Source organism: Ambystoma mexicanum, chromosome 9 (genome assembly GCF_040938575.1).
Source record: "Ambystoma mexicanum isolate Mex_15411 chromosome 9, UKY_AmexF1_1, whole genome shotgun sequence".
Lineage (NCBI taxonomy): Eukaryota > Metazoa > Chordata > Amphibia > Caudata > Ambystomatidae > Ambystoma > Ambystoma mexicanum.
This window is the reverse complement of record NC_090931.1, coordinates 1,013,400,884-1,013,426,637: the sequence shown is the minus strand read 5'-3', so window position 1 is coordinate 1,013,426,637 and position 25,754 is coordinate 1,013,400,884. Positions and strand designations below refer to the sequence as shown.

The 25,754-nt window shown below is 44.7% G+C and overlaps 1 protein-coding gene across 3 annotated transcripts in view; it reads left to right on the top strand.

The window, feature by feature from the left end:
* Window positions 1-25,754, top strand: part of XIRP2 (xin actin binding repeat containing 2) — a 1,616,993-nt gene that overhangs the window by 1,305,829 nt on the left and 285,410 nt on the right. For all 3 annotated transcript variants that reach the window (XM_069616273.1, XM_069616274.1, XM_069616275.1), the window contains one exon: window positions 25,589-25,723. In XM_069616273.1, coding sequence (XP_069472374.1) covers window positions 25,589-25,723 — 135 coding nt within the window. The remainder of the gene's footprint in view (window positions 1-25,588; window positions 25,724-25,754) is intronic.

Sequence of the window (25,754 nt, the reverse complement as noted above, 5' to 3'; positions counted from 1 at the left end):
GACCCAGCTTGTGAGGGATTTTCATGAGAAAAGATCTTTAGACTGGGTCATTGAACAGGCTACCCGGATCTATGAGGTGCAGAAGCCCATAGAAAATAAAAGCAATGCCCAGAAAAACCCCAAAGCCAACAGCACCCCTGCTGCTGCCAAGGTGGCAGAGGTAAAGGTCACCCCCGTTTTGGATTTGGAGATGGGGGGGCCTAAAAACCTACCTGCACCTAATAATGCTAGGCCCAGAAGGTCCTCGGGCCAGTCACAGACAGGGAGCCAGGGAGGCAGCCCCACAAATGGGGTCCCTCGCTCTCCTGATTATGTAAGTCCACGTTACAAGGGAAATCGACCCATCCTGGGTTATGTGTGGACTCCTCCAGCCCAAGGGGGGGGATCCAGCCAAGCACCTAACCCAGGGAACTTCCCTCCAAACTTCCCACAGGAGGGCAGAAATTTACCAAACCCTGGGCAGAACTTTTTCCCCAGATATCCTCCCGACTTTCAGCCCCAAAACCATCCATCCTTCTTTCCCCAATTCCCTGAGCCCAGACCACTGAATCCGGGAGAGGGGAGGCCAAGGGTGGAGGGGTACCCAACTCTTCCCAACCAGGGGTACTACCAAAGAAGGGACAGCTACCCTTCCCGGGATCAGCCCAGGGGAGAAAACAGGGCCCCGTATCAGCCTGAGCGGGTTTCCCAGTTAGAGCGCCAGGTTCAAAACATGGCGCGGGATCTGGGTCACATACTGAGGGCTCAGCAGAACCCTCAGATGGGCGTGCCGGCGCAGAACGCACCCAACTCTGGACCTGGTGCTCCAGAACAATGACGGGGGCAGCACCCCGATAACTCACCGGTTCCCAGGGAGGAGGCACAAAGGGAAGGGGGGTGTAAAGCCTTGGAGGAAGCTTCCTTCCTCACTTGTAAACAGCCCCTGGAAACCCCGGAACCGGAAACAAAATCTCTTGCCCCTGAAAGTCTGCCTCCTAAGGAGCAGAGGGGGGGTAGGAGAAACAAAAGACCCAAACAGACTCAGTTTGAGGAGGAGGTACAGATCTTCCAATTTGAGGGAGAGGGATCCTCAGAGGATCCTGAGAAAAGGATCTTCTCCTTCAGAGAGGAGGGAACTCCTCCCAAAGAAAAATGGGTCCCTAGGAATGCAAATCCAGACTGGGGAGATGTGGAGACTGAGCTACCGCCGCCCACCATCTCATCCCAGAACCAACAGCAAGAAAATCCCCTGGTTCAAACCCATCCTGGGGACTGCCTCCAAAAAGGGGGGGGCGGCCCAGAACCGGAACCAGGGGAACCCACAATGGCTCTGATCTCCAGTTGCCAACTTTTTCTTTCAGATTCCCAAGGCTCTCCACAGAATTCTGCCCAAAATTCTTTTCTCGCGATGTCCAAAACCAGAAAATTAGCCCACCAGTTGTCCAAAAATGTGCATTATCTGTGCCCCCTTGAGGAGAAGGAGGGAAGATATTATGCCCCGGTACAAGTACAGGGGCAGGGTACAATCTCGGCACTGGTGGACACTGGATCTCAAGCTACCCTTCTGTCCAGAAGGGCCTTTGATGAACTGAATGCAGGAAGGGGAGAGAATTACCAAATTCCTCTCACCTCACTTCCTGGACAACTCCAGAACTTTGACGGGAAGGAAATTCCCGTTGAGGGGACTGCAGATTTGGACATTAAAATTGGGCGACATAAGTTGAAACACCCGGTCATAGTTGTGACCCCAGAGGGCACCCCTTGTTTACTAGGGAATGACCTCCTGAGAAGGTTGTCACCCCTAATAGATTGTGTAAACAAGGTCCTCTGGACCCAGACTAGCCGACCAATAAAATTAAAACAGAGTGTCAACCATGTTAGTTTAAACGGCACATGCCACATGGTTGAACAAAAATCTGACCAAGTAGAATTTCACTTCCAGAATAGCCAAATTCCAGACGTGACAGTAATAGCAGTAGGACAACAGACTGGTGATGGGGGGTCCTCTCTATTTCTGAAAATCAACCTTCCTTCCAGTTTAAAGTGGTATTCCACGCTGGAAGGAAACACTCTGAAATTCTATACTAATCCCCAATCAGAAACTCCCACTCCTATAGTCCAGAAAGATGTGAAATCAGCTCAGAGCCTGGCTGAGATTCAGCAAATTGGAGAGCAGTTGTTCATCCCTGTTCAGTTAAATGATGGGAAGGACTCTGTTCTCGCTCGAGTGTGTGTGAACAACGGTAAGAGCTTCATCAGCGAAGCCATGTTCCGCCAACTCCCAAAAGATCCAGCCATTCCCACCTTCAAACTGATAGACAAATGGGAAATGGACCTGGAAGCACCTAATTCCAAACATCTCCTGCCAAGCAGGTGTATGCTCAAAATCTCCATTGGCAACAAGAGCATAGTCCACAATTGTTGGGTCGTGCGAGACGTCCCTGCCGCCTTTTACTTAGGCAGTGACATTCTCAATCGCTTTGCCATTAGTTTGGACCTAATAAACTTCAAAGCTTGGTCCCGATTAGCGGATAATCCCATGGGCTTTGAAGATCCAGAAAAAGCATTTAGGTCAGCTCAATTGCTACCTTATGCAGTTGAAATTCAGATCAAAGAGGAAGTCACCATCCCAGAAAGGACCCGACAATTCTCCCTGGAAGTGAAAGTTAAAAGGGGACAAGAGTTGAAAAACCCTGATGCTTACATACATCTAAATGCTTCTCTCCAACAGCAAGGGTTGGGGGTAAACCCAACTCCATTAGTCAACCTAGAACATGACACCATTCCAATAGAGGTGGATAACAGCGACTTAAAGAGTGTTACTCTAGCCGCAGGCACCATTATTGGAATGGCGGTTGATGACCGACATTTTTCCATGGATTTAGGTAACGAACTGTTAGGACCAATCCCCAAGGACTGTTTTGACAGTGACAGTGATGACAATACAACACCAGACAGGATTTTTACCCGGCATGGGGGGAACTTCCTGGTGTACACTTCCTGCCCCTATGGTAAGGAAGATGTGACTTGTGACTTCAGGAGGGATGAGGTGATTTTCCAGGTACATGAGGGCTGCCTTTCCCACCTGAAGCCTCCGGTCCAAATCAGCACTCTGACCAGGGACTTCTCCACCCAGTTGGAGGAGGCCGCTGAGATAGCCAAACCAGAAGTCTTTCCAGGCTTCAGGCAGATGGTGGAAGAGAGAGTCAACCTAGCTGATGCCTGTGTGACTCTGGAACAAAAGCAAAAGTTGAAACAAGTTTTCTTGGATTTCCAAGATCTCTTTGCGGTAGACTCATATGACTGTGGTCGCACTGACATCCACACAACAACAATCCCCACGGACCCTGGCATGACTCCTGTGTTTGTGAAGCAATATCGCTTGCCTCTCGCATCAATGGAGTCCCTTACTGAAATAATTAAGAACCTTGAGTCCCGGGGAATAATCCGTCCAGTCCACAGCACCTTCAATAATCCGGTGCTGGGAATATTGAAGCCAAACGGCCAGTGGAGACTCTGCGCCGACCTTAGGGAGCTCAACAAACGGGTCCATACTTCCCGATGGCCTCTGCCCTACATTGACCAAGGTCTGGCCCAGATCCAGGGGTCACAGGTATTCACTGCAATAGACCTGACCAATGGATACTGGACCGTGCCTGTCAGTAGGGAGGACCAATACAAACTGGCTTTTACCTTTGGGGGCCAGCAGTACACCTGGACCCGGACTCCCTTCGGATACCTCAACTCCGGCAATGAATTCAACATTTTTCTACACAAGGCCATGCCTGACTTGGGTGCAAGGGGTAACCTGGCTTATGTAGATGATGTCCTCATCAAAAGTTCATCTGTGGAGGAACACATAGCGGAGATCCGTTATGTGCTGACACAGTTGAGGGCTGCCGGAGCAAAACTTTCCTTTCAGAAAGCACAGTGGTGTAGAACCCGTGTTAATTTCTTGGGGCATGAGATTACTCCTCAGGGTCTCTGTCCCCAGGAAAAGAAAGTGGAAGCACTTCAGAAACTGAAAGACCCCACAACTCTGCGGGAACTAAGGAGCCTCCTTGGACTGACTAATTACAGCAGAAAGTTCATTGAGGGCTACGCAGAGATCACCAGACCCCTGATTCATCTCCTGAAGGGGGGGGTCAAGTGGGAATGGGGTCCAGAACAAGCCGAGGCGGTAAAACAACTCAAAAGAAGCCTCTCACAAGCGCCTTGCCTAGCTTACCCTGTCAGAAACAAGGAGTTCTTCCTGGAGACGGGGTTCTCTAATACGTGCTTGACGGCAGTATTATACCAAAAGCATGACAAGGTCAATAAAGTAATCTCCTATGCGAGCAAAACTTTATCCTCTGTGGAGGAAAAATTCAACGATTGTGAGAAGGCACTCCTGGCAACGGTGTGGGCATTGAAGAATTACCGCCCGTTTATCCAGGGGGAAGCCATCATAGTGGAGACTCCACACCAGCCTCTGCAATATCTCCAAAGTGACAGAATCCGGGCCGGAAATGTGAGTAATTCCTGAATTACTTCCTGGATTCTGGCAATGCAAGGCTTTCCTGTGGAGGTCAGATATGGCCAAAACAAGAAGAGTCCCCTCGCGCAAGGTCTGGCTGACTTGCATGATTGTGCCAGAGAAAACTGTCTCGAGGACGAAAGTCTGAAAATCAAGGACAACATGGAGGCATACCTTAATTCCCCACACAAAGTCTTTGAAGAAGACAAGTGTGAGGGAATGCCCACTGTGTATGTGGATGGATGCTCTTACCATGTTGACAACAACGGGGAGAAAGAACTGGTGGCCGGCGTAGGGAATGCATGGGTGAATGAGTCCCCAGAACCCTCCGCTGGATACAAAATTGGTCCCCGAAGTAGTCAGGTGGCAGAATTGATGGCTGTGCATCAGGCCATCCTCACTGCTGTCCAGCATCAACTCCACGAACTGGTCATAATCACAGATTCGGATTATGTACGGAACGGGTTCGTGGAGCACCTGGTTAATTGGAAAACCAGAGGCATGTTATGTGCTAACAACAAACCCTTGAAACATGGGAAGTTGATCCAAAACATTGATGATCTGGTCACCTCGAATGGGATGACCATCTATTGGAAAAAGATTAAGGGTCATTCCAAAGTAGAGGGACCAGACAAAACTGGAAATGACTTAGCTGATCAGCTGGCCAAAACCGGGGCCATCCAAGGGGATCTAATTGAGATTGAGTCCCTGTTGGGGGAAATCCAGGTCACTGCTATCACTAGGTCCCAGACAAATGCTCACAACGACCTTTCAATTGCACAATGGAGTAAGGAGACCCCTGATGCTGATTTGATTACCGCTCAGAAGGGGGATCCAATTATTGGTAAATTTTACCAGCACCTTGAAGACCCTGAGAACTTTCCCCTGACGGATACCGATTACATTGGGAAAGAGGACCTAAGAGTGTTGATGAAATGTCCAAAAATGTTCCGAATCCAAGACGGTTTGTTGGTAAGGAAATCCAAGGCTGGCCACGATCAGTGGGTGGTTCCTACCTCATTCCGAAGCCTGATGTTAAGTCACGCCCATGATGCGGCCACCGCCGGTCATAGGGGGTTTCACACAACATTGGAAATCTTAAGAGAGGTTGCATACTGGCCACACATGGGCCAGGACCTCAACCAATATTTGAAGGGTTGTCTTGTGTGTGCACAATTTCAGCCGACATCCCTCACACACCGGGCACCTTTACAAAAGAGGGGAATGACACTGCCATGGTCAGATTTACAAATCGACTTTGTAGGCCCTGTGATTCGCTCGGCTAGGGGGAATAAGTACATGTTGACTGTGACATGCTTGTTTACCAAGTGGGTGGAATGTCTCCCAGCCCCAAATTGCAAGGCAGAAACTGCAGCTGCCTTGATGATTAACCACATCTTTTCCCGTTTTGGTCTACCTCAAAGGATTGAGTCAGACAGAGGTAGCCACTTCACCAGTGAAGTAATGACAAAGATGTGGGAGATACTGGGGGTCAAAAGGAAGTTGCATATTGCTTATAGACCAGCTTCTTCTGGGGCAGTAGAGAGATATAACCGGACAATTGTGAGCATCTTAAAGAAGTTTGTGGCAGATTCTGGGCCAAGTTGGGATATCCGATTACCTCTGGTCCTAATGGCTATCAGATCTACCCCTTCATCTGCAACCAAAATGTCACCATTTGAGTTGATGACTGGGCGCAAGATGGTGCTTCCTCAGCATTTGCTCTACAGGACCCAAGAGCAGACACTGATAAATGCCTCCACTACTCATGAGTATGTAGAGAATTTAAGGAAACACCTCCAACATGCTTTTGCTTATGCTCAGCGGAATCTAGAAAGATCGGCTGATAGCATGAAGACCCATTATGACCTGAAAACTTCCAGGAAGGAATATCAGGTGGGAGACCGGGTCTATCTATACAACTTCCAAAGGAACCAGGCCAAGCAGCGCAAATTTTTGCCTACATGGAAGGGACCCTTTGAGATCGTCGATAAGATCTCCCCTGTGGCCTACAAGATCCGCATCCCCAAAGGCGGTTCGGCAGAGGGGGAAGACAAGTGGGTCCACATCAACCAGTTGAAGTGTTGCCATCCCAGGCACACTCTGCAACAACTGGAGGAATCCTCTGGAATCCTAGCAGGCACTGTCTCAGACTAATTCAGTTCCAACCATAAAACATACCACATCTAGTCTCTAAAATATTGTGATTTGCATGAAACTGTCTCTTAGTTATACTGTTTTTTATCAAAATAAGAATGTAATGTTTCGTTATGATGAAATGCATATGCCGCCCCACTATCTCAACAGTGGTGGAAAGACGTCTATGAGTAGGTATTGCCGCTCTTCCTTTGTCGTCCTAGGAGAAAGAAAACCTTGAGACGGGCCAAGGAGGACGATCCGGAGACCGGGAGCTGAGACGCAACGGGCTCGGGGTACCGCCCAATATTCCCATCAGGACCGGCGAGGAGAACCGATCGATCCGACCGGATGGAGGAAAAGATGCTGAACTGTGCCATCTATTGGAAGAAGATGAGGAAACATCCCAGATCTTGCGAGTCCCATCAGTGAAACCGAATGGCCATCGCAAGAGGGGGGCTTGTGGGATGTATTTACCCATGCATCCTAGCCCTACCTCAAAACTGTGCAGTACTGACATGGAAAACATCATGATGGCCAGAGCTTCCCAGAAAATGCACAGGGAAATGCATGAAGAATAGGCTGCCACTCATTTTTGCCGATGTTATGGGCACAAAAGGACACTGCCTAAAACCACCATTGGACTACCCGCACAGTAGTCTGAAACCATTGGGAATGGCAATGCTGATTGCCAAATGCAACCTAGAATTGTGGGGAATTCATTTCTTAAATCCCAAAAATGGGTGCAGTACCAGTACTCACCACTATCCAAAAGCCGGCGTTTTAAAACCACTCTGTTTCCCTGAAGGCAAGTCAAAATGCCTATTTTCAAACATTGCAATATGTGCAAAATATTCACTGAACACCAGCAGACATTTGGTAGAATGGAGTTTTGTGTGCCTACAAAATCTGGGAAATGAAGAGCCCAAAACAATGCTTATAACAAAACTGCTATGGAGTCAGCAGTTTAAGTTGCACTGGATTTAAAGACACTAAAATCGAAAATGTTTAGATTAAATGAGTGAGCTATGTTTGGTGTCACATGCCTTTGTAACTGTTTAAATGTCATAGTTTTGCACTTAGAATCAGCATTCTAGCTGCATGTGTAAAATTGCAAGTTAATTTAAAAAGCAACAAATAACATGACAGTAGCTGAAAGTCTGGCTTAAGGAACTGAATTCTGCCTGGCAACTACCCCCATCAGGAGTGAAATTTGAGTCACCACTGTGTTCCCAGGCCAACCTTCCTTTTGCTGCCCAAGCTAAGGATATGCCATCTATCTGATAATTGAATTACCTGTGCTCTTCAGGAGAGTGAACAAAGCTCCCTTCACCCAGGCAGAGGGTTTATTGAGAGGATCATAAATGGCTTCCTCTTGAACAATGGGCCTTCCTGGACCCAAGCAAAGGGTTTATTACAGACGTCGTAAAAAGTGGCTTCCTCCTGAAGAAGCTGGGAGGGGCACTGCCTGTGAGAGCAAGCTGGCTTGGCAGAACTGGAAAGAACCAGAAATTCAACCTTGTGCTGAGGGTAAACCACACCCCTTTGGAGCCAGAACATAACTTTAAAAAGATGAATAACTCATAGAGCGGACATGTGAAAATTTTATAAATGACACCATAATTCTTGTGATTTTTCTGCCCACATTTTAAGAGGTTTTTCGACCCGGTGGCGTGTTCAGGGGGGTGTCAGCGGAAAAGTGGATATAACTCTAAATGTATGCATGTTAAAAATCTGAAACTTCATCAGTTAATGTCCCTACTCCCTGCACACATGTATGTAAAGTTGGGTCCATGTCAGAAATTGCAAAATCAGTTAAAAAGTGAAATATGTGCCAGTTCTGAATGCAAGCTCCCAGGAAGAGCAGAGTTTGAACAGGGGATACCTCCTGTAATGCATGATGGGTGCATATGATTTTAAAACAATATGTACCTCTGCAAATATGTATTTGTTTCAAATCTAGATTTGTGTGTAAGTTGACAGGAGGAGTGGACTTTCTGCAGGCTGTAAAATGACATCACTCTGACCCAACCTAGCTCCCCCAATCAAATGATAAATGGAAGTTTGACCAATTAGAAGCTGAGAGAGAGGTAGGGTCAGTGATGCTAGAACACACCCACATTCTAAACACATAAAAGCAGACAGACAGGACAGATAGGGACCTTCCAAATCCATCTGCAGCGGGACGCTCTGCCGGAAAAATCCATACTTACCTCCATACAACATCCAGAGATCCAGACTTCAAATTCATCAATCTATCCAGAACTAAGAGACCAGACCAGAGAGAAAGCAGTGCTGTACCCAGAGAGACCCAGACCAGCAGAGAGAGTGACCAGAGTCCAGTCTAAAACCCTGACCAGATCCGTGATGAGGCCCATTTAATTCAAGAATATAGTGTGAGTACCCAGCAGAACTGTGTAGAACCAATCTCTTAGTTTAAAATTCATCTAATTCAATCTATTTAACCTAAGTAGAACGGCCTCCTAGCTGTCACCTGTCATTTCTAGTTGCAAGCTGCACGTGTCATTTTGAGCTTTTGAAATTTGCAAACCCAAAAACGACCTTTATTAAATCGCTCATATCTCCGCGACCGTTTGGGCTAGAGACTTGCAGTAACTTTCCTCTGATAGCTTAGAATCGTAGCTTTGAATCGCACCAAGAATCGCATTCCTACCCCTTATAGTTTTACCGCAATCGCGGAACACGCATCCGCGAATTTTACCGCGATTTGCAATTTCTTCACATGTAAAAACTGCTGCTGTTTGCTTTCCATTTGCCAGAAATTCGTTTGACCTGCTAACTATCCCTGCATCATTGCTAGTGTGAGCCTGGACTAATATTAACTAGATACCACTCACCCTGAACCTCTGAAAGGGAATTCAAAAGCATTTCCAGCATATTTCTCATCCATTGCTAGCACATATCAAAGCATTTGGGCCTGTGATTTCAAAACTCCTATCTGTTTTCTGTTGTCTAAGCTTGGGGGGGGATTGAACTGATTACATTGATTGCATTTCTGAGAACTGTGTGTTTTCCTCCCATTTCCTTGCATTGCATAAAGAGGGGGGGGAGTGAATAGCCAGAGAAGAGTGATTACATTGTTTGGTTGAAATCATATTGAGTATTTTCTGTACTGCATTCATTGAATATTGCATCCACCTGAGCTTACATAAAGCATCCTCTACCACATTATACTTTTGTTCCTATTTACCAGTGTGCTATCTTATCCATTTCCTGTCAACTCATTAGTGATTAGAAAGAAGTGTGCTAGTGCCAGATTCTCTGTTGTTGATCTTTATCATATCAGATTAAGTGTGTTATTCAATTATTAATTTATTATAAAGTGTCATATATATACCTATTGTTTAAATTATCCAATAAACCCTTTTAACTTGCAAAACAGAACTACTTCTTGGCTCAGTGGGGTCAGGGGGATTCCAAGAGAGGGGTGTTATATAGGGGTAGTCATCCAGAACGCATGAACTGGACCTAAAGATATATCAATAAGGGTTTTCATTCAGTATTATAGACTAGGCGTTGACTTAGCTGTAGTGTTGAATTGAATCCTCTTACAGTGTAGAGGAGGTCCCAGATATGGCCTGCACTCCACCCACCCATTTTGAAGTACAAGGAACGTACACGCCAAGATAAGTGACGTATGATGAGCAAATAAACTAGCAGAGAGCTGCACTAGGGCTCTGTCCAGTGCCAATCAGAAGAGCATTACCTATTTAAATGCCAATAACCAGGTAACCATGGACAGTAAGATATCCATTGAGACAACCATACCAGCAAATGAGACAAAATGAAGATGGTTTAAACACTGTCCCAGAAGAAACTCAAAAGGCCTTAATGGAAGACAAATGATGACGTCATGAGGGGTCGGACAGACGTACAGGTGAACGAACGACAACCAAAAGATGAAACACTAAGATGAAACACCAGGATAAGGATATCACATACATAGAAGAAGAGACAATGTTGAAATATAAAGAAACGTAACTGCAAAGCAGGTTGAAAGTATTCAACCAACTAACGCCTGTACACAGGCTTGTAACGCAAGAAGCTAAGAAAACAGTGCAAGGCTTGCTATGCTTATTAGAAGAATAGAGAGGAAAGCACCAACTATATATATCTACCTCAACGAAGAACTTTATATAAGTGCAGACCACTTTTTACAAAAGCAGAATTAACCCAGGTTACTAAGGATCAAACGGGCCAAGATTTGTATGCCAGCGCAAAGCCAGGAGAGAGGCAGGAATCGAAACTCAGCAAGAAACAGCTTGTGCCTAGGAAATAGAGGTCAAACTAAGAGATGGAGGTGGATGGCAACTTCAGATTATTGAAACTTAAGAGACGAGGATCCTGCCCCGTGAAGGTCGAGATAAAGGGGCCGAGGCAAGTGGCAGCCGAGAAAGAGAATTAAATGCACTAATAGAAGGAAAATGAAGCTGATTCACGGTTTGCTAACATGTGACCAGCCAAGCGCCAAGAGGTACCAATGTCTGATGTCACCCAAATCAGGAGATACCATAACTTTTCCTGACAAGAAGCAACAGTTTTGAGGCCAATCTCAGCCAACTAATTGACACAGAGCCAAAAAGTATTGATTGATGGAAGGGAGGCTGGGTGAATGTTGGGGCATCCTATATCTGGGTGACCGTTCGGCATACTGCTAATTAAAGTGGAGATTTATGCTAAGGGTTGTTCTCAGCCCAATCACAGTGGGCCAAATAATCTAAGGCCCTATAGATAGTAGAACCAATGAGACGTCGTACCTCTAGTGACGTTTGCATGAGTAATGTAGAGGGAAGGGCGTAGACGCCTACCCGATGAGTTATCCAATCCTCACACTCCGTTACCATATACAGATGTAAAACCTATATTTAAGTTACCTTTTCCAACCAATAGAATTACATGACAAACTTATGAGTGTTACACGTTAATGATGATGAATTTTTGCTATAGCTATTGCTGTTGAATGAAGATTGTTGAGAGTTGAAGCAAGACGGGCGATCGCATCACTGTTAATTTCCATGTTTCCCCGTTTTGTGCGCTTGTCATTAAACAGACTTCCCTTTGCCAAACCATTGAGTTGTCCTTATTGACTGGTGTTGGAGTAAGAGAATCCAGCACCCCATCTACATGCAGGTGCAGCTATCTCATCTTAAAGTACTCGAGGGTGACCTCTGATCCTATGGGCCCGTCGAGGTCTCTCCACCCTCCAGTACAGATCTATATCTGGCCATGACCAGTGGGTGGTCCCTACCTCATTCCGAAGCCTGATGCTAAGTCATGCCCATGATGCGGCCACAGCCGATCATTGGGGGTTTCATATGACATTAGAAAACAATGCGAGCGGTTGAATACTGCCCACACATGGGGCAGGACCTCGGCCAATACTTGAAGGGGTGTCTTGTGTGTGCACAATTGCAGCCAACATCAATCGCACACCATGCTCCCCTTCAGAAGAGGGGAATGATACTTCCATGGTCAGATTTGCAATTCTATTTTATCGGGCCCGTGATTCGCTCCTCTAGGGGGAACAAGTACATGTTGACCGTAACATGCTTGTTCACTAAATGGGTGGATTGTCACCCGGCCCCAAATTGCAAGGCAGAAACAGCAGCTGCCCTGATGATCAATCACATCTTCTCGCGTTTTGGACTACCCCAAAGGATTGAGTCAGAAGGAGGTAGCCACTTCACTAGCGAAGTGATGACAAAGCTGTGGGAGATACTTGTGGTCCAAAGGAAACTACACATTGCCTACCAGCAGTCCTCTAGTGGTGGGGTTGAGAGGTACAATAAAACGATTGTGCACATATAAAAAAAGTTTGTGGCAGATTTTGGGCCAAGTTGGGACATTCGATTACCCCTTGTCCTGATGGCTATCAGATTTACCCCTTCTTCTGCAACAAAAATGTCTCCATTTGAGCTGATGACTGGACGAAGGATGGTGCTACCCCAGCAACTGTTCTACAGAACTCAAGAGCAGACCTTGATAAATGCCTCCACAACTCCTGAGTATGTTGAGAATCTGAGAAAACACCTTGAACATGCTTTTGCCTATGCTCAGCGGAATCTAGAAAGATCTGCAGACAGTATGAAGACCCACTATGATCTTAAGACAACTAAAAAGGAGTATCAAGTAGGAGACCAGGTCTACTTGTATTGTATTGTAAGCATGAAAAATGAACAATTTTTAAAGACTCATAACTTGTGATTGAAAGTGGTGAAAAATATAAAAGGACAGATTTGTTAATCTAATTTTTTGGCTGCACGTTTTAAGAGGTGGTAGAACTGTGTAACATATTGTGGACAGGAATGGCAATATATGTGGTTTTATGTGAACTGTGTTAATGCTAAAATTATGAAACTTTACTATGGTAAACACACACATTTGTGGAAAGTTGCAGAAAGATTGGAAATTGTGTTCATGGTGAAAAGGACACTATTCTGTAGAAAGATGAAACAAGATCCCACAGCTGCGGGATTTTGAGGAACGGTTACTATATAAAATATGGAAATATGGACCAATGTGGAAATATGTATTCAGGATAAAATCTGATTTTGAGACCCGTGGCTAAATGGAGGTTTCTAAGGACTGTAGAGCAAACCATAAAATGCGACATCCTCCAGCCTTAATCCAATCACTCAGCTGCAAGGTGGAGATGAGGTTTTGATCCAATCCACAAAGCTGAGCACAGATAAACGCAGCAATGTCAGCCTGTGGAACTGAGCGCCACCCACATTGGGGATAGGCGTGAAAATGGGAAAGATTCTTCAGCACTTTAATATCCAAAACAAACTGGACATCGAAATGATCAGTCCAAGTAACTGGGAAAGTAGGAAAAACCAAGACCTCACAGCATAATTAAAAAATGAGGTCCAGGGTGTTACCCAGCCTGTGAGTAGGGCCAGTAACATTTTCAACAAGCAAGACTTCCTGCATAGCAGAGATAAAGCTTTGAATTTTGACATTGCAGAGATCATTAACCTTTAGGTAGAAATCGCCTAAAATCATAAAATGTGCATGCCTATGCTTGATATCTGCATCAAAAATCAAGGAAGGCATCATAAAAGGAAGGGTCAGGACCAAGGGGACGATAAACAACTGAGAAGTGGATACAGAAAGAGGGTGATAGGGAGAAACGCACTAGCATGGCCTCCATTTTAACCTGGTGGCTGATGGCAAGCATGGATCCTGAGTACAGAGATTACAAATAATGGCGATACCACCCCGAACCCAAGAAATAATCAGAGTGTAATATTCTAAAATTTGGTGTCAGTATTTGGGGCAGAGCGGGACCAGTCACCTCACCAGCTAGGTCTTGCTGACTCAAGTGAAATCAGGTGCAAGATCAATGAGAAGCTCATGGCAGTAGGCGGCATTGGTGGGCCTTGACAAGGCATGAAGGAGTAAACAATTCAAGGATACTTGAGAGGAGAGCAAGGAATCGCACATCCTCTCTTGCACCACACAACCTTCAGGAAGTTCTGTGGCCATAGGGGAAAGCAAAAGTAACTGGTTATGGGAACACACAATGCAGTGAGAAGGGGGTTGGACTAACCAAGGAAAGGAGCCTCCTGTGCCGGCCTTGCTACGGATTGTCACAACGAGCTTGATTTAGGTGCGACTTTGGTGTTTAAGGCTTGGGCACGCTGTACCCATCTGCTGTGCCTCATAGGAGGCAAAGGCCTACATAAGCACATCATATCGCTGAGGCCAATCCGAAGGAACCCACGCAAACAGCCACAGAAGAAAGAGTCCCACCGGGTGAATGCAGGGAACTGAAATCAAGGACAGACAGCCACCGGAAAGAGGCCCGGGGCTAAAGGAGACCTGGCAATCTCCAGCCGCAATTCCGATATACAAGGAAAGAATATAAATAAAATTAAATAAGGAGGCGCAAGTAAATAAAATACATTCTGCCTGTACTATTTGGTTGAATTTAACAAATTGGTGCCCGTGGCCCTGTCTGCCGGGATTGTAAAAGGAAAGTAAAATTACAGAAATAAAAATAAACAGGGGAACCATTGCAATACAAGCGTGATTACAACAATCAAAATAATCAGGCAAAGCCAGGGCGAATGAACACGCTACCTGCAATTTAACATTGTATTTTCTTATCTGCATTCATGCTCCTAGGGCCTTTGCTTCTGTTCGTGCATACATGATGAGATTGGGCACGCAACAGGTGAGAGGGAGGTGGATGCCAAAGGAGTCTGTGACAAAGTACATTGTTACACAGTATTGTTACTCTTAAGGCCCTTCCTATTGCACAGTGTTGTGCTGTCCCTCCCTAGTCTCCACTTGAATGCCTGTGTAAAACCTATGACAAAACCAGATGACCTCATCAATATATTTGGTTGCATCTATGTTTTGAGAGTATATTTATAAAACTCATAAGTAATTTTAAAGGAATGGTTCGGTAACAATTTGTATTGCCCCTACGGGTCGGCCATGTGGTTTAAGCCTAAATCGCTCGATTTTAGAAAAAAATCCTATGGACCTTACCCGAGTTTTCATCCATTAAACGCATCCGAAAACAGGCATCAGGGAGCTGCCATTTTGTGATAATCCTATCATTTCCCCCATCGCCCTGGCTGACCTGCTTTTGCGGCACTAAATCATATCCCCCGCCCCTGAGCCTGTCATCAGCAGACGCGTACCGCCCATTTCACAACACCAAAGCACGTTTCGTGTCAACATTCGCTGCGCTTCAGCTAATGATGTGTCGCCATGGAAATGGCAGGACGCCTCTTTCCTCAATAAGTATAAACAGACTGTTTCACAATGCACAGCAGCAGATTTTCGATTCCATTCCTCTCTCTGTGTTACTTTGAGTATTCTGTGACTCGTTTCTGTGCTCTGGTCAGCTACCTTCGTTGCTTGTAGCCCGTGTGAACAGATACCAGTACCACCGCTATAAATTATTTTAGTTTGTTTAACACACAATGGCTACAATAATGCCCTACATGTACGAGCCCGAGTATACCAAGGAGGAACTACTGGAAAGGGAAACGCGTGAAAACGATGGGGCTTCGGACGGCAGTTGGGAGGACGATTTAACAGCTGAAGAGCCTGGACCTAGTCGCATGGACGGTGTTTCCACCTGGTGCACATGCAATCGGTGCGAGCTAACGCCAACCGAGGACGAGAACTGCTGCTGCTGTAAAAACCCGGGATGCGTGGCCTACATTTCGGAAGGCGAGCCACGACCGCAATGCATCACCGAGCTGCCAGACTTCAGGGGAGCCTGCCTTACACGGTCCGTGTTGAGGATAATGATGGTGCTTATGCACGAACTTCACGCAACTGTTCGTCCTCGTAATCTGAGTACCGAGTAAGTATACTCTGCTTGTCATGCCACTCCTATTTCATGGTCTTCTACTATATCCAATATTACATATACATATCATTGTAACGCATGAAAGTTGTTCAATAGTGTGCAGTGTCTAGATAGCATTTGTCCGAGCAGAATGCCATTACTTACAAGAATTGTCATGGACAACACACGTTTATTAAACTTATCTTGTTAATTTAAAAACAGTTTGTATCATTCTTTTTCACAGGTGGTACCGGCTGGTGCCCTATCGTTCCTTTACATGGTGGCTTCAAAGGGAGGCTTGGACACCGCGTTCGAAGAGTAATACCCACCTGTGCCGTTCGTGCCATAAGAGAAACGTTCCCGAGTGACAGCGGTCAGTACAGGGGACTTTCTCTCGCTGTGCTGCAACCTGACCTGTACAATGTGTAAAGTCTTGTAGTTTTGTGCCATCAAAATAAGATACAAAATAAAACACCACATATATTTTAACAACGGTTGTTTCGATTTTTTAAATGAATCAAGTGTGTTTCCATTCAAGGATGGACGTCAGACATCTGTGCTACGAATGGGTGAAGGTCAGGTCGCTGTGAAGCAGGGTGGTCACTATCCAAGCTAACATAATATATTCTCAATAATGCATGCTCTAAATAACACTTGTTCAAAGTCTTTCAGTCGGTTTGTCTCTATAAAAGTCACACATATATCTATACTATCAATCAACATTGGATTTTACATGCCTTAGGTTAAGGGTTATGACCACTATAATACATTGTTTGAAGTGTGGGTCTGTGCTCACAAGAATTTCCGGTATGTGGCATTTGTTATTGATAGGCAACGATATACTGCAGTAGGGATCTAATGTTAGTTGGGGATCTGCTAGGTGGGCATCATGGCGTGGTCAGTGGTCTGGCACATGAAGAGAATACCTTGCAGGGACACAAGGTCAGAATGGCAGTAAGTTTCCACTGGCGAGGGTGCGTGGGCAAGGACACGTTTGTGGAGATGAACGAGCTATGTGCTTAGTTCAGGCTGGTTCACATGCAGGACAGTGATCTCAGAGGAAGAGTGATGTGTTACATTTATTAGCTGTTGCAAATACCTCTGGAGTTTTCCAGTCAGAGTGGGAACGAGGGTGGGTGCCATGTGCTCTGCGCAGTGAGGCCTGGTCACCAAGATGGAGTGGAAAGGGGGTACAAAAATGGATGCCCTGTGTCCTGCTCAGTGGTCCCATCTACGCGAATGTCAACCAATGTTAACATCACATAAGGGCAAGGGGCGAACCGACTAATGGAAGCACTTGGTCCGAGTTTCTACTGAGAAGTAAAGGATGAGAGGGGCCTGATGGCCCCTCGCTCCCACACACTTGCCTGCATGCCTACCGGCCCATCCATCCCACCCCCCTCTATCAAAGGCGGTTCGCACCCGGGGATGAGCGCTGGCATGGGGGGCTGTCACGGGCGCAAACGACCAAGGTGCCAAACAGCATGTACACTTCAAAAGGTATCCCACGCCCAGCGCCCATCGCTCACATGGCCTCCTCGGACCCCGTGCCTCTAGGCAGGCCTCCCCTGAGGCAGGCCGCCCCCCTGCAATCCACATAAGTGTGTCTCCATGCAGCAGACTTCCTGTGCCTTATCTGCACGCCCCGGGCCCATCCATCACACCCCCCTCTATCAAAAGCGGTTCGCACTCGGGGATGAGCGCTGGCATGGGGGGCTGTCACGGGCGCAAACGGCCAAGGTGCCAAACAGCATGTACACTTCAAAAGGTATCCCACGCCCAGGGGCAATCGCTCACATGGCCTCCTCAGACTCTGTGTCTCCAGGCAGGCCTCCCCTGAGGCAGGCCGCCCCCCTGCAAACCACATAATACCACAACATACACATGTCATTCATTCACAAACACACCCCTGTTTCTAATACTTTATAAACCACTTGATATGTCTCATGAGAACATCTTTGTGCTTTGCAAGTCAACTCCTGAACCTTCTACCTGAGAAGCACTGAGATCTATGCTAATCTGCTTGTCGTCGTGCTATCTGTGACCGCTTCGAGCAAACTCGTCAGTGTGCTACCTGTGGCCATCTACCTGTTCTCCTGCAACATACTGCTCGACCTGCTGAATCCAACTGTTTGTTTGTCAAGGTAAGGCCATGTATCCTAGTCATATTTCGGTCATTTTTACATTTCTATCTATTTGCGATTACAGTACCCAATAGTGCTATGGTCATTGGTCTCATTGCTATTGACTTGAGTTTCAATTGTTATGCTATCAATAGGTCTATTTATTTTCATCTGTGTCAATTGTCATCGAATTGCATCCTACGGGGGTCCAGTCTATAATGTAAGCATGTTTCCTTTTCGTGCAAGACAGAACATCCAAGGGACGAGTCACATGTTCAGAGTTTAGTCACATCATTTAAAACATTTCTGTAATTTATGCAAATACTAAGCCGCACATGATGAACTGGTATAGTTCTGGTGACCAAAACAAACCTTGCATTGAACATGGTATGGTTCATTTACTTTTTTATGACATTTTTATTCATCAAGGTTTTATAATAATCTTGATATTTACTTTTCAGAATTTTCAACAATGCTTGCCTGCCTGTTCGATTAGCGGTTGCCCTTCGAAGACCCATGCTAAATCTGAAGGCACTACAATGCATGTATTCCCGAAAACTGTTGATCGAATAAGAGAATGGGTCAGACATTGCTGATATCCACTGGATGAGCTGGAAAGTAGAGTCCAACAAGTATTAGACGACAAGAGGTGTGATCGATACCGCATCTGCAGCCGGTGCTTTTCCTCGGACATGTACTCCACATCTTGGGTAACAAAGAAGAATAAACGGCAAACGACACGTTCCCGCAGTTATCAACCACTTCTAGCGCATATCAGGTAATCATACTTGGCTATTCCGCTACAGACTTGTTTTATGCATGTCAAGTAATAGTTTTTATGTATCGTGTGATTATTTTACCAATTGTTTGGTTAGTGCTTTCCAATTGATATACACCTTAGTTGTCGTCCCCTGGTGTTTGTTTTCAGTTATAATTAGTGTTATCCATACTAATGCAAGTACTGTCTTTCATGGAGATGCTGAAGCGTCCACCACATTGACAACAGCCCTAGATGTTCTTCAGCAGCACGAGGTATGGATACTGACAGCCCCATCGACCGTGATAATCAGGACTGGAACACTTGCCGTTTGATTGTTCTACACCATGTTTCATTCGTGGTTAGCCATTGATATGTACCTGTGCGGTCGACCCCAAGTGTGTGTTGTGTTTTCAATATTGTAATCCTTACTAATGCAAATACTATGTTTCAGGCAGTTGTTGAAGCGTCAACCCACGCACTTGATGCAGAGCCTGACATTTAAGTAATTCCAGGGGAAGCGGGACCATGCGAATATGAATCGGCTCAACAGCTTTCGGAAGTGTGCACCACATTTACAACATCCATAGATATTCTTCAGCAGCACGAGGTATGGATACTGACAGCTCCATCGAGCGTGATCATATAACGTGATTCCATTTGCTATACTTGCTTCCCTATTAACGCAAGTACTGTGTTTCAGGGAGATGATGGAGCTTCCACTACAATCACAAGATCCCATTTAGATGATGCAGATGTAAAGAAATCGGAGAAATAAGTCGATTAAATCTGATCATATTTAAATATTCCTTGATTCTTTTAGACAATGCAACATTTGTGGTTACTCTTTATATGTACCTGTGCCGTCGACCCCAAGTGTGTGTTATGTTTACAATATTGAAAACCATACTAACGCAAGTACTGGGTTTCAGGGAGTTGCTGATGCCTCCTCTTCAATACAATCATTCGTGGCAGTCCATGCAGAGCCAGAGGTATGGATACTGACAGCTCCATCGAAATAGGTCATCAGAGCTCGAATACTTGTTGTTTGATTGTTCCACACAATGTTTAAATCGTGTTTGGCTATTGAGATGTACCTGTGTGTTCGTCCTCGCGTGTGTTTTATGCTAACAATATTTTGATACACAGTAATTAAAATACTATGTTTCAGGGAGTTGATGGAGCCTCATTCCGTGCTGTCTATGCGGATACAGAAAATATAGTCGTTACAGTGCAAGAGGAAGGGGAGACATGCGGATACGAATCGGAGCAACAGCGTGCAGATGTTGAAGGTCGAGTCAAAAAAGTTGCAAACAAAAGAAACAAAAATAAGGTTAGTTATAAACAGTTCATAACTTTAAACATTTTTTTGTGCTGGGGACTATTTTATGTTTTTTTCCAGTCAATTTTACTATACTTTATCTTGTGTTTAAACTGAACATCCCTTTTCCAATCTGTTCTCTAGTTACCCGTGGGTGTCTGAACTATACATACACAGACAGTGAAGCGAATGAGAGATGTTGCTTGCCAGACCATTTACATTATGGAGGAACTATTAATTCAGACGCCGCGTGTTGAGATTCGAGATGCTCATGTCCAATGGCCAGAACATGAAATGAATGTGTCTGGAGAATCCAGCAAAGTTGTATTGGACCATTGCTACAATGCGACCGCACCACCACAACAAAATGATACTGGATGTATTGAAGATAGCTCTGAAGTAGTCGCAGATCAATTCACACAATCTACACCTGCCAAAAAATTGCCACCAAAAAAGCTGTCGACATTGTTGTGTTCTCCCATCAATGTTGAAGTAGCAGATGTTGAAATGACAGAGAATGAACCAGCAGCAGCATTCGCCGACGCATCAGAACTTTATAGCAGTGATATTTCTTTCAAATGTGGTGATATGTCCTCAACGTCACAGGCCGAAACAACTTTGACGCCGGATGACAGTCTAATGAAAGAGGGCAAATACATAGTATTCGATAGTTGTTTGATGAATATTATAAGTATGCTGAAATGTGGGCATTCCGTTAGAGGGAAAGTATGTGGGAAGCCATTGATTCATGTCACTCATCAAAAAAAGGCAGTAACATCAAAATAAATGCCGCCTGTAGATTAAATCATACGTTCTCATGGTCTGCACAACCGATGCTGGGGAAACTGCCAGCAGGCAATCTACTGTGTGCAGCTGCATCACTTTTTAGTGGGTCCAGTTTTAGAAAGTTAGTCTTTCTTTCAGTTTGTGGGACTCCATTTCATTTGAAAAACGCAGTACTACAAATACCAACATGATTATCTGTTTCCGGCCATTAGTGATGCTTGGAAAATTGAACAATTGTCTCTAGCAAGTACATTCGAAGGCAAACGATTCAAGCGAGGCGGCGATGGACAGTGCGACAGCCCTGGATTTTCTGCCAAGTACTGCACCTACCACTTTCAGGACATGGATAGTAAGAAAATTGTGAGTTCGGTGGTCGTGCAGGTAACACAATGTACATCCTCAGTGGCCATGGAGAAGCTAGGATTTATAAAATCAGTGGAATATCTACAATCGAGGGGAATGCAGATTGACCTCATAGCCACGGACAGACACGTTTCAATTGCCAAGACAATGAGAGAACAGTTCCCACATATTAAACATTAATTTGACGTATGACATCTTGCTAAATCAATCAATAAGAAAATCTCGGCTGCAGGGAAAAAAAAAGGTTTAGAAAGTATTTCAGAGTGGTCCCAGTCTATCAGCAACCATCTTTGGTGGAGCTCCAAAACTTGTGAAGGGTCAGTGGAAATACTACATGAAAAATGGCGGTCACTGATGCACCACTGTACCAACGTGCACTGCTGGTCAGAAAACCTACATTTCCACCAATGTGAACATGGCCCTTTGTCCCCAGTGGAGGCACGGAAGAAGTGGTTGATTCCATCTTCACTGACACACAAAGCCATTGAGAAGATTGTTTTCGATAAAACTCTATCAAGAGATTTGAGTGGACTGACAGAATTCTGTCACACAGGAGGTTTGGAGGTGTTCCACAATATGTGCCTAAAGTACAGGCCAAAGCGCTTGCATTTCAGCATACAGGGCATGAGACATAGGACTCTACTTGCCGTCTTGGCCCATAACGAGAATCTCGGCCGTGAACAATCTAGGACTACGGGTAATGTAAGGATGCCTCGCTACACTAAGGCCTTTTCAAAAAGAAGTAAGCAATGGGTGATCAAACCAATCTATGAGGAAATGGAGTTCGACTTTGTGAAAAGCCTTATTGTTGCTGTATTAGAGAAGCACAGTTATGGAATTTTGAACGTTTCTGTGCAAAGCACTGATCCATTGCCACCAAACATTGCCACTGTGCCATGTCCACCCAAAGGAGAGCTGGTTGTGAGGTACAAATCCCGGTTTAAATAATTGTAATATGATTGTCTTTCTGTAAATAAATGTTATTGTACAGTGTACATACAAAGTATGCTAACCCTAACCCCTACCTTCACCACCCTGGGTGGCGAACAACCTGGGTGTCATCTTGGAATTCTCTCTATTCACCTCATATTGCTGACCTTGTCTATATGTGTATGTATATATTTTTGTTGATGTAACTAATTTTTGCAATCTCATGTAAATGCTGCACACTGTTAACCGAGGGGAGGCTTGCGTATTGCAAATAATAAAACAAACAATAAATCTCACTTTCAACTCAACTCCTTGGGTACTTTATACTTTCCCTGACCTTCCCCCAAATATTAAATGTCTCCAAAGTTATGGTTCTTTGGGGCTGAAAAGCTCGCAGACAACGAGGACAAAATTGGGGGCCTTAGAACGCGCCAAGCGAGCGTTGCAGATGGGAGAGAAGCCAGTTCATATTTGCACATTGAGGTGCAGTACATAGATGGATTCGAAACTTCAAGTTCTCACAGATGGCTTTACTACGGGAAGTTGCAAAGAAAGAATGTATGCTCATTTCTAGTGAAGGTCAGCGGCTCTGATTTTCAGCTCGCGGCCTGAAGAGGCCCACAACTCGCACTGGCAGTATAAGGTTCTATTGTTTTTTGACCTTGAGAGACAGGGACCATGCCAAAAGAACTTCATTTCAAGGGGGGGTGCAATAACGTAAGAGACGATAAGGCAGACAATTCTGAAACTAGACCGAGATTCATGTTAGTTCAGTATACGAAAAATCGTTGTCAAGAGCACAGTGGGATTTACGGACTGCATTACGCAGAGACACAATGGAAATTGCAAATAAAATGTAAGTAGCTCTTTAGACGCTTTTATACCGGAATGAAGAATTAATGAATGGATGCATGAATAAATGAATGAATGAAGAGCTACGAAAACGTTTGTGGGATCGTCCTTGTAGTGGGCACATGGGCATGCAGGTTCACATTCCACACGCATGTAGACAAACAGTCATTTCGCATTGTGTGCTAACCTCGATTTATTTTGTCGCTTTTTGCATTGATTTTAGAGCCAAACATACTCCATTGCTCTATCCTTGCAAGCAAATAGTTTCAGATCGGCCGTAATAAATAAAATGAATAATATTAATAAAGATCGGCTGGCGAGACATATTATAATTTTTATGTTTTCAAAACAGGTATATCCTACCCTACTGCTACTGCCACCAGTTTCAGACCCCAGCAGACGGCGTCTTCAACCGCCAGCTGCAGCTTCTTGTCAATAACTGCACCACTTTGACGATCTTATGGGACGATCGCCAAGGGCCCATATGCCCTTACGCGGTGTGAGCGGCTAGAAGCAACATATCAACCTTTATGCTGGCCTAGTGCCTAGTTGATGGAACAGCCTTGCGGTTCACCGTGTGACCAAAGTGCTTCTTTTAACGAAAACCAACACCCTGTGTACCGTAAAGGAACAGCGCGTGACTCACGATAAAATGGAACAGTTTTTGCGGATAGAGATAAAAGAAAATAAATGGCATTCCGAGTTAATATGGCAATTGCTGAATATTCTATAAACATTTAATGTCAAATAAATGTACTTTACCAAATGTACCGTGTTGCTGTTTGATTTTAAAGTACAGTTTCATATTCCGAATTGTGGCGCGCGGTGTTGTGAGTTGATCTGTGTTGGTTTCCGGGTTCTGTGTGAAGTCGCGTAGAAGACGACTGGGCGCATTGGCCTACGCAGCACAATAACGTCACGGAGAGAGGCGGGGAATATGAATGTTTTGATAATGTCAGGCTCAGGGGTGGGGGATATGATTTAGTGCCGCAAAAGTAGGTCAGCCAGGGCGATGCGGCAAGTGATAGGTTTATCACAAAATGGCAGCTCCCTGATGCCTGTTTTCACGTGTGTTTAATGGACGAAAACTCGGATAAGGTCGATAGGAAATTTTTCTAAAATCGAGCGACTTAGGCTTAAAAACACATGGCCAACCCGTAGGGGCAATAAAAAATTTTAACAAACCATTCCTTTAAGTCTCACGCTGCTTTGATAGATTCAGGCTTCTGTTCACGATGGGGGATAACAAAGATACAAGTCTCCTCTTTTTGCTTAACATATTTTTTTTAAGGATGTATTTGTTTGAGTGGTTATGATTTGTGTATAAAATATTCTTGAATGACAAAACCACGTCTTTCTACCAACTCGAGTCTGGAAGATATATGTGGTCAAGATGCTATGTTTCAGGCTGTACTCCAATCCCTGCATCACCTCTTAACTGAACTGTGTCATTTTAGGGAAAACTTTTTATCTCACTGTGACTTATTTGTGAAAGGTAGAAGTCCTCCTTAGAACTGTTTCTTTCCACATTGTACTCTAGAAACTAAATGTACCACTCATTCTATTACTCCATAAATAATAAGCGTGACCATTCGGTGAGAGTCTGCAGACCATACAAATGGCAGCAGTGCGTGGTATAAATCAACATAAGATACATTGCACATCACACATTTTTTTGATTTTTGGTTTACTCGTGACAGTGTGTTGTGATGTTGCTTTCCGTAATACCATCAAGTATCAAAGCCTCAGGTCACTTCCTGTAACATAATTTTCTGTGATTTCACACTGATGTCAATACATATGCAAATTAAGGCCCCCTGCATGTCCTTGATCACACAGCAGGCTCCCACATATCATAGAACCTTCCCTGGATCTTTATAAAGGGTATTATTCTGTACACAAAATTGTCTACCTACTATCCAGGGCCCCCATATCTGTTACCGGATTTCTCAGCAAAAGCGTGTTGGCTATCCTTTGAGAGACTGTTTCCTCAAGAGCCTGTCTATTGAGAACATTGTATATCCCACAATATTTCTACTACAAAAGCAATCTATATTAATAAACACGTTTTTCATATACACTGGCAAAACACTGTTGTGCTCCATTAATTTTTTCACGAGAAATGTATAAACACTGATATATACCGATTTTCCAATGTTGTGAAAACACTGGAAAAATACCACTGGAATTGATAAAACATAAACACTGAAAACCAGAAACCTAGTTATACCTAACTCTGCAGGACTGAAGAGAAAATGCACCTGTAAACATAGCCACATTTTTCTCAGATTAATGCAGTGACCATTCATTTGCTACCAGGTTGATTATTTTTCAAACCGCAAACAGAGTGTTTTTGAAACTCATCTGCGTGCATTCATAATTAAATTGATTTCCTTAAATGGTGTCAGGCATGCAACCATTTCAAGGATGTGTTTTTCTCCCTGCAGCACATTATCACAGACAGGTAAACTGTGTGCATCTTCTGTTCTAGGCTATGGAGGAATCTGAAAGCTGCACAGTTCCTGGTGGCTTAGCCAGCATGAAGAAACAATTTGAGAAAGGAGACCTGACCTCGTCCCAACATACCTTTGCTCATTACCAGTACCAGCAACATGCATCGGTGAAGGTAGGAATGGTGTTATACGTATGAACCGTGA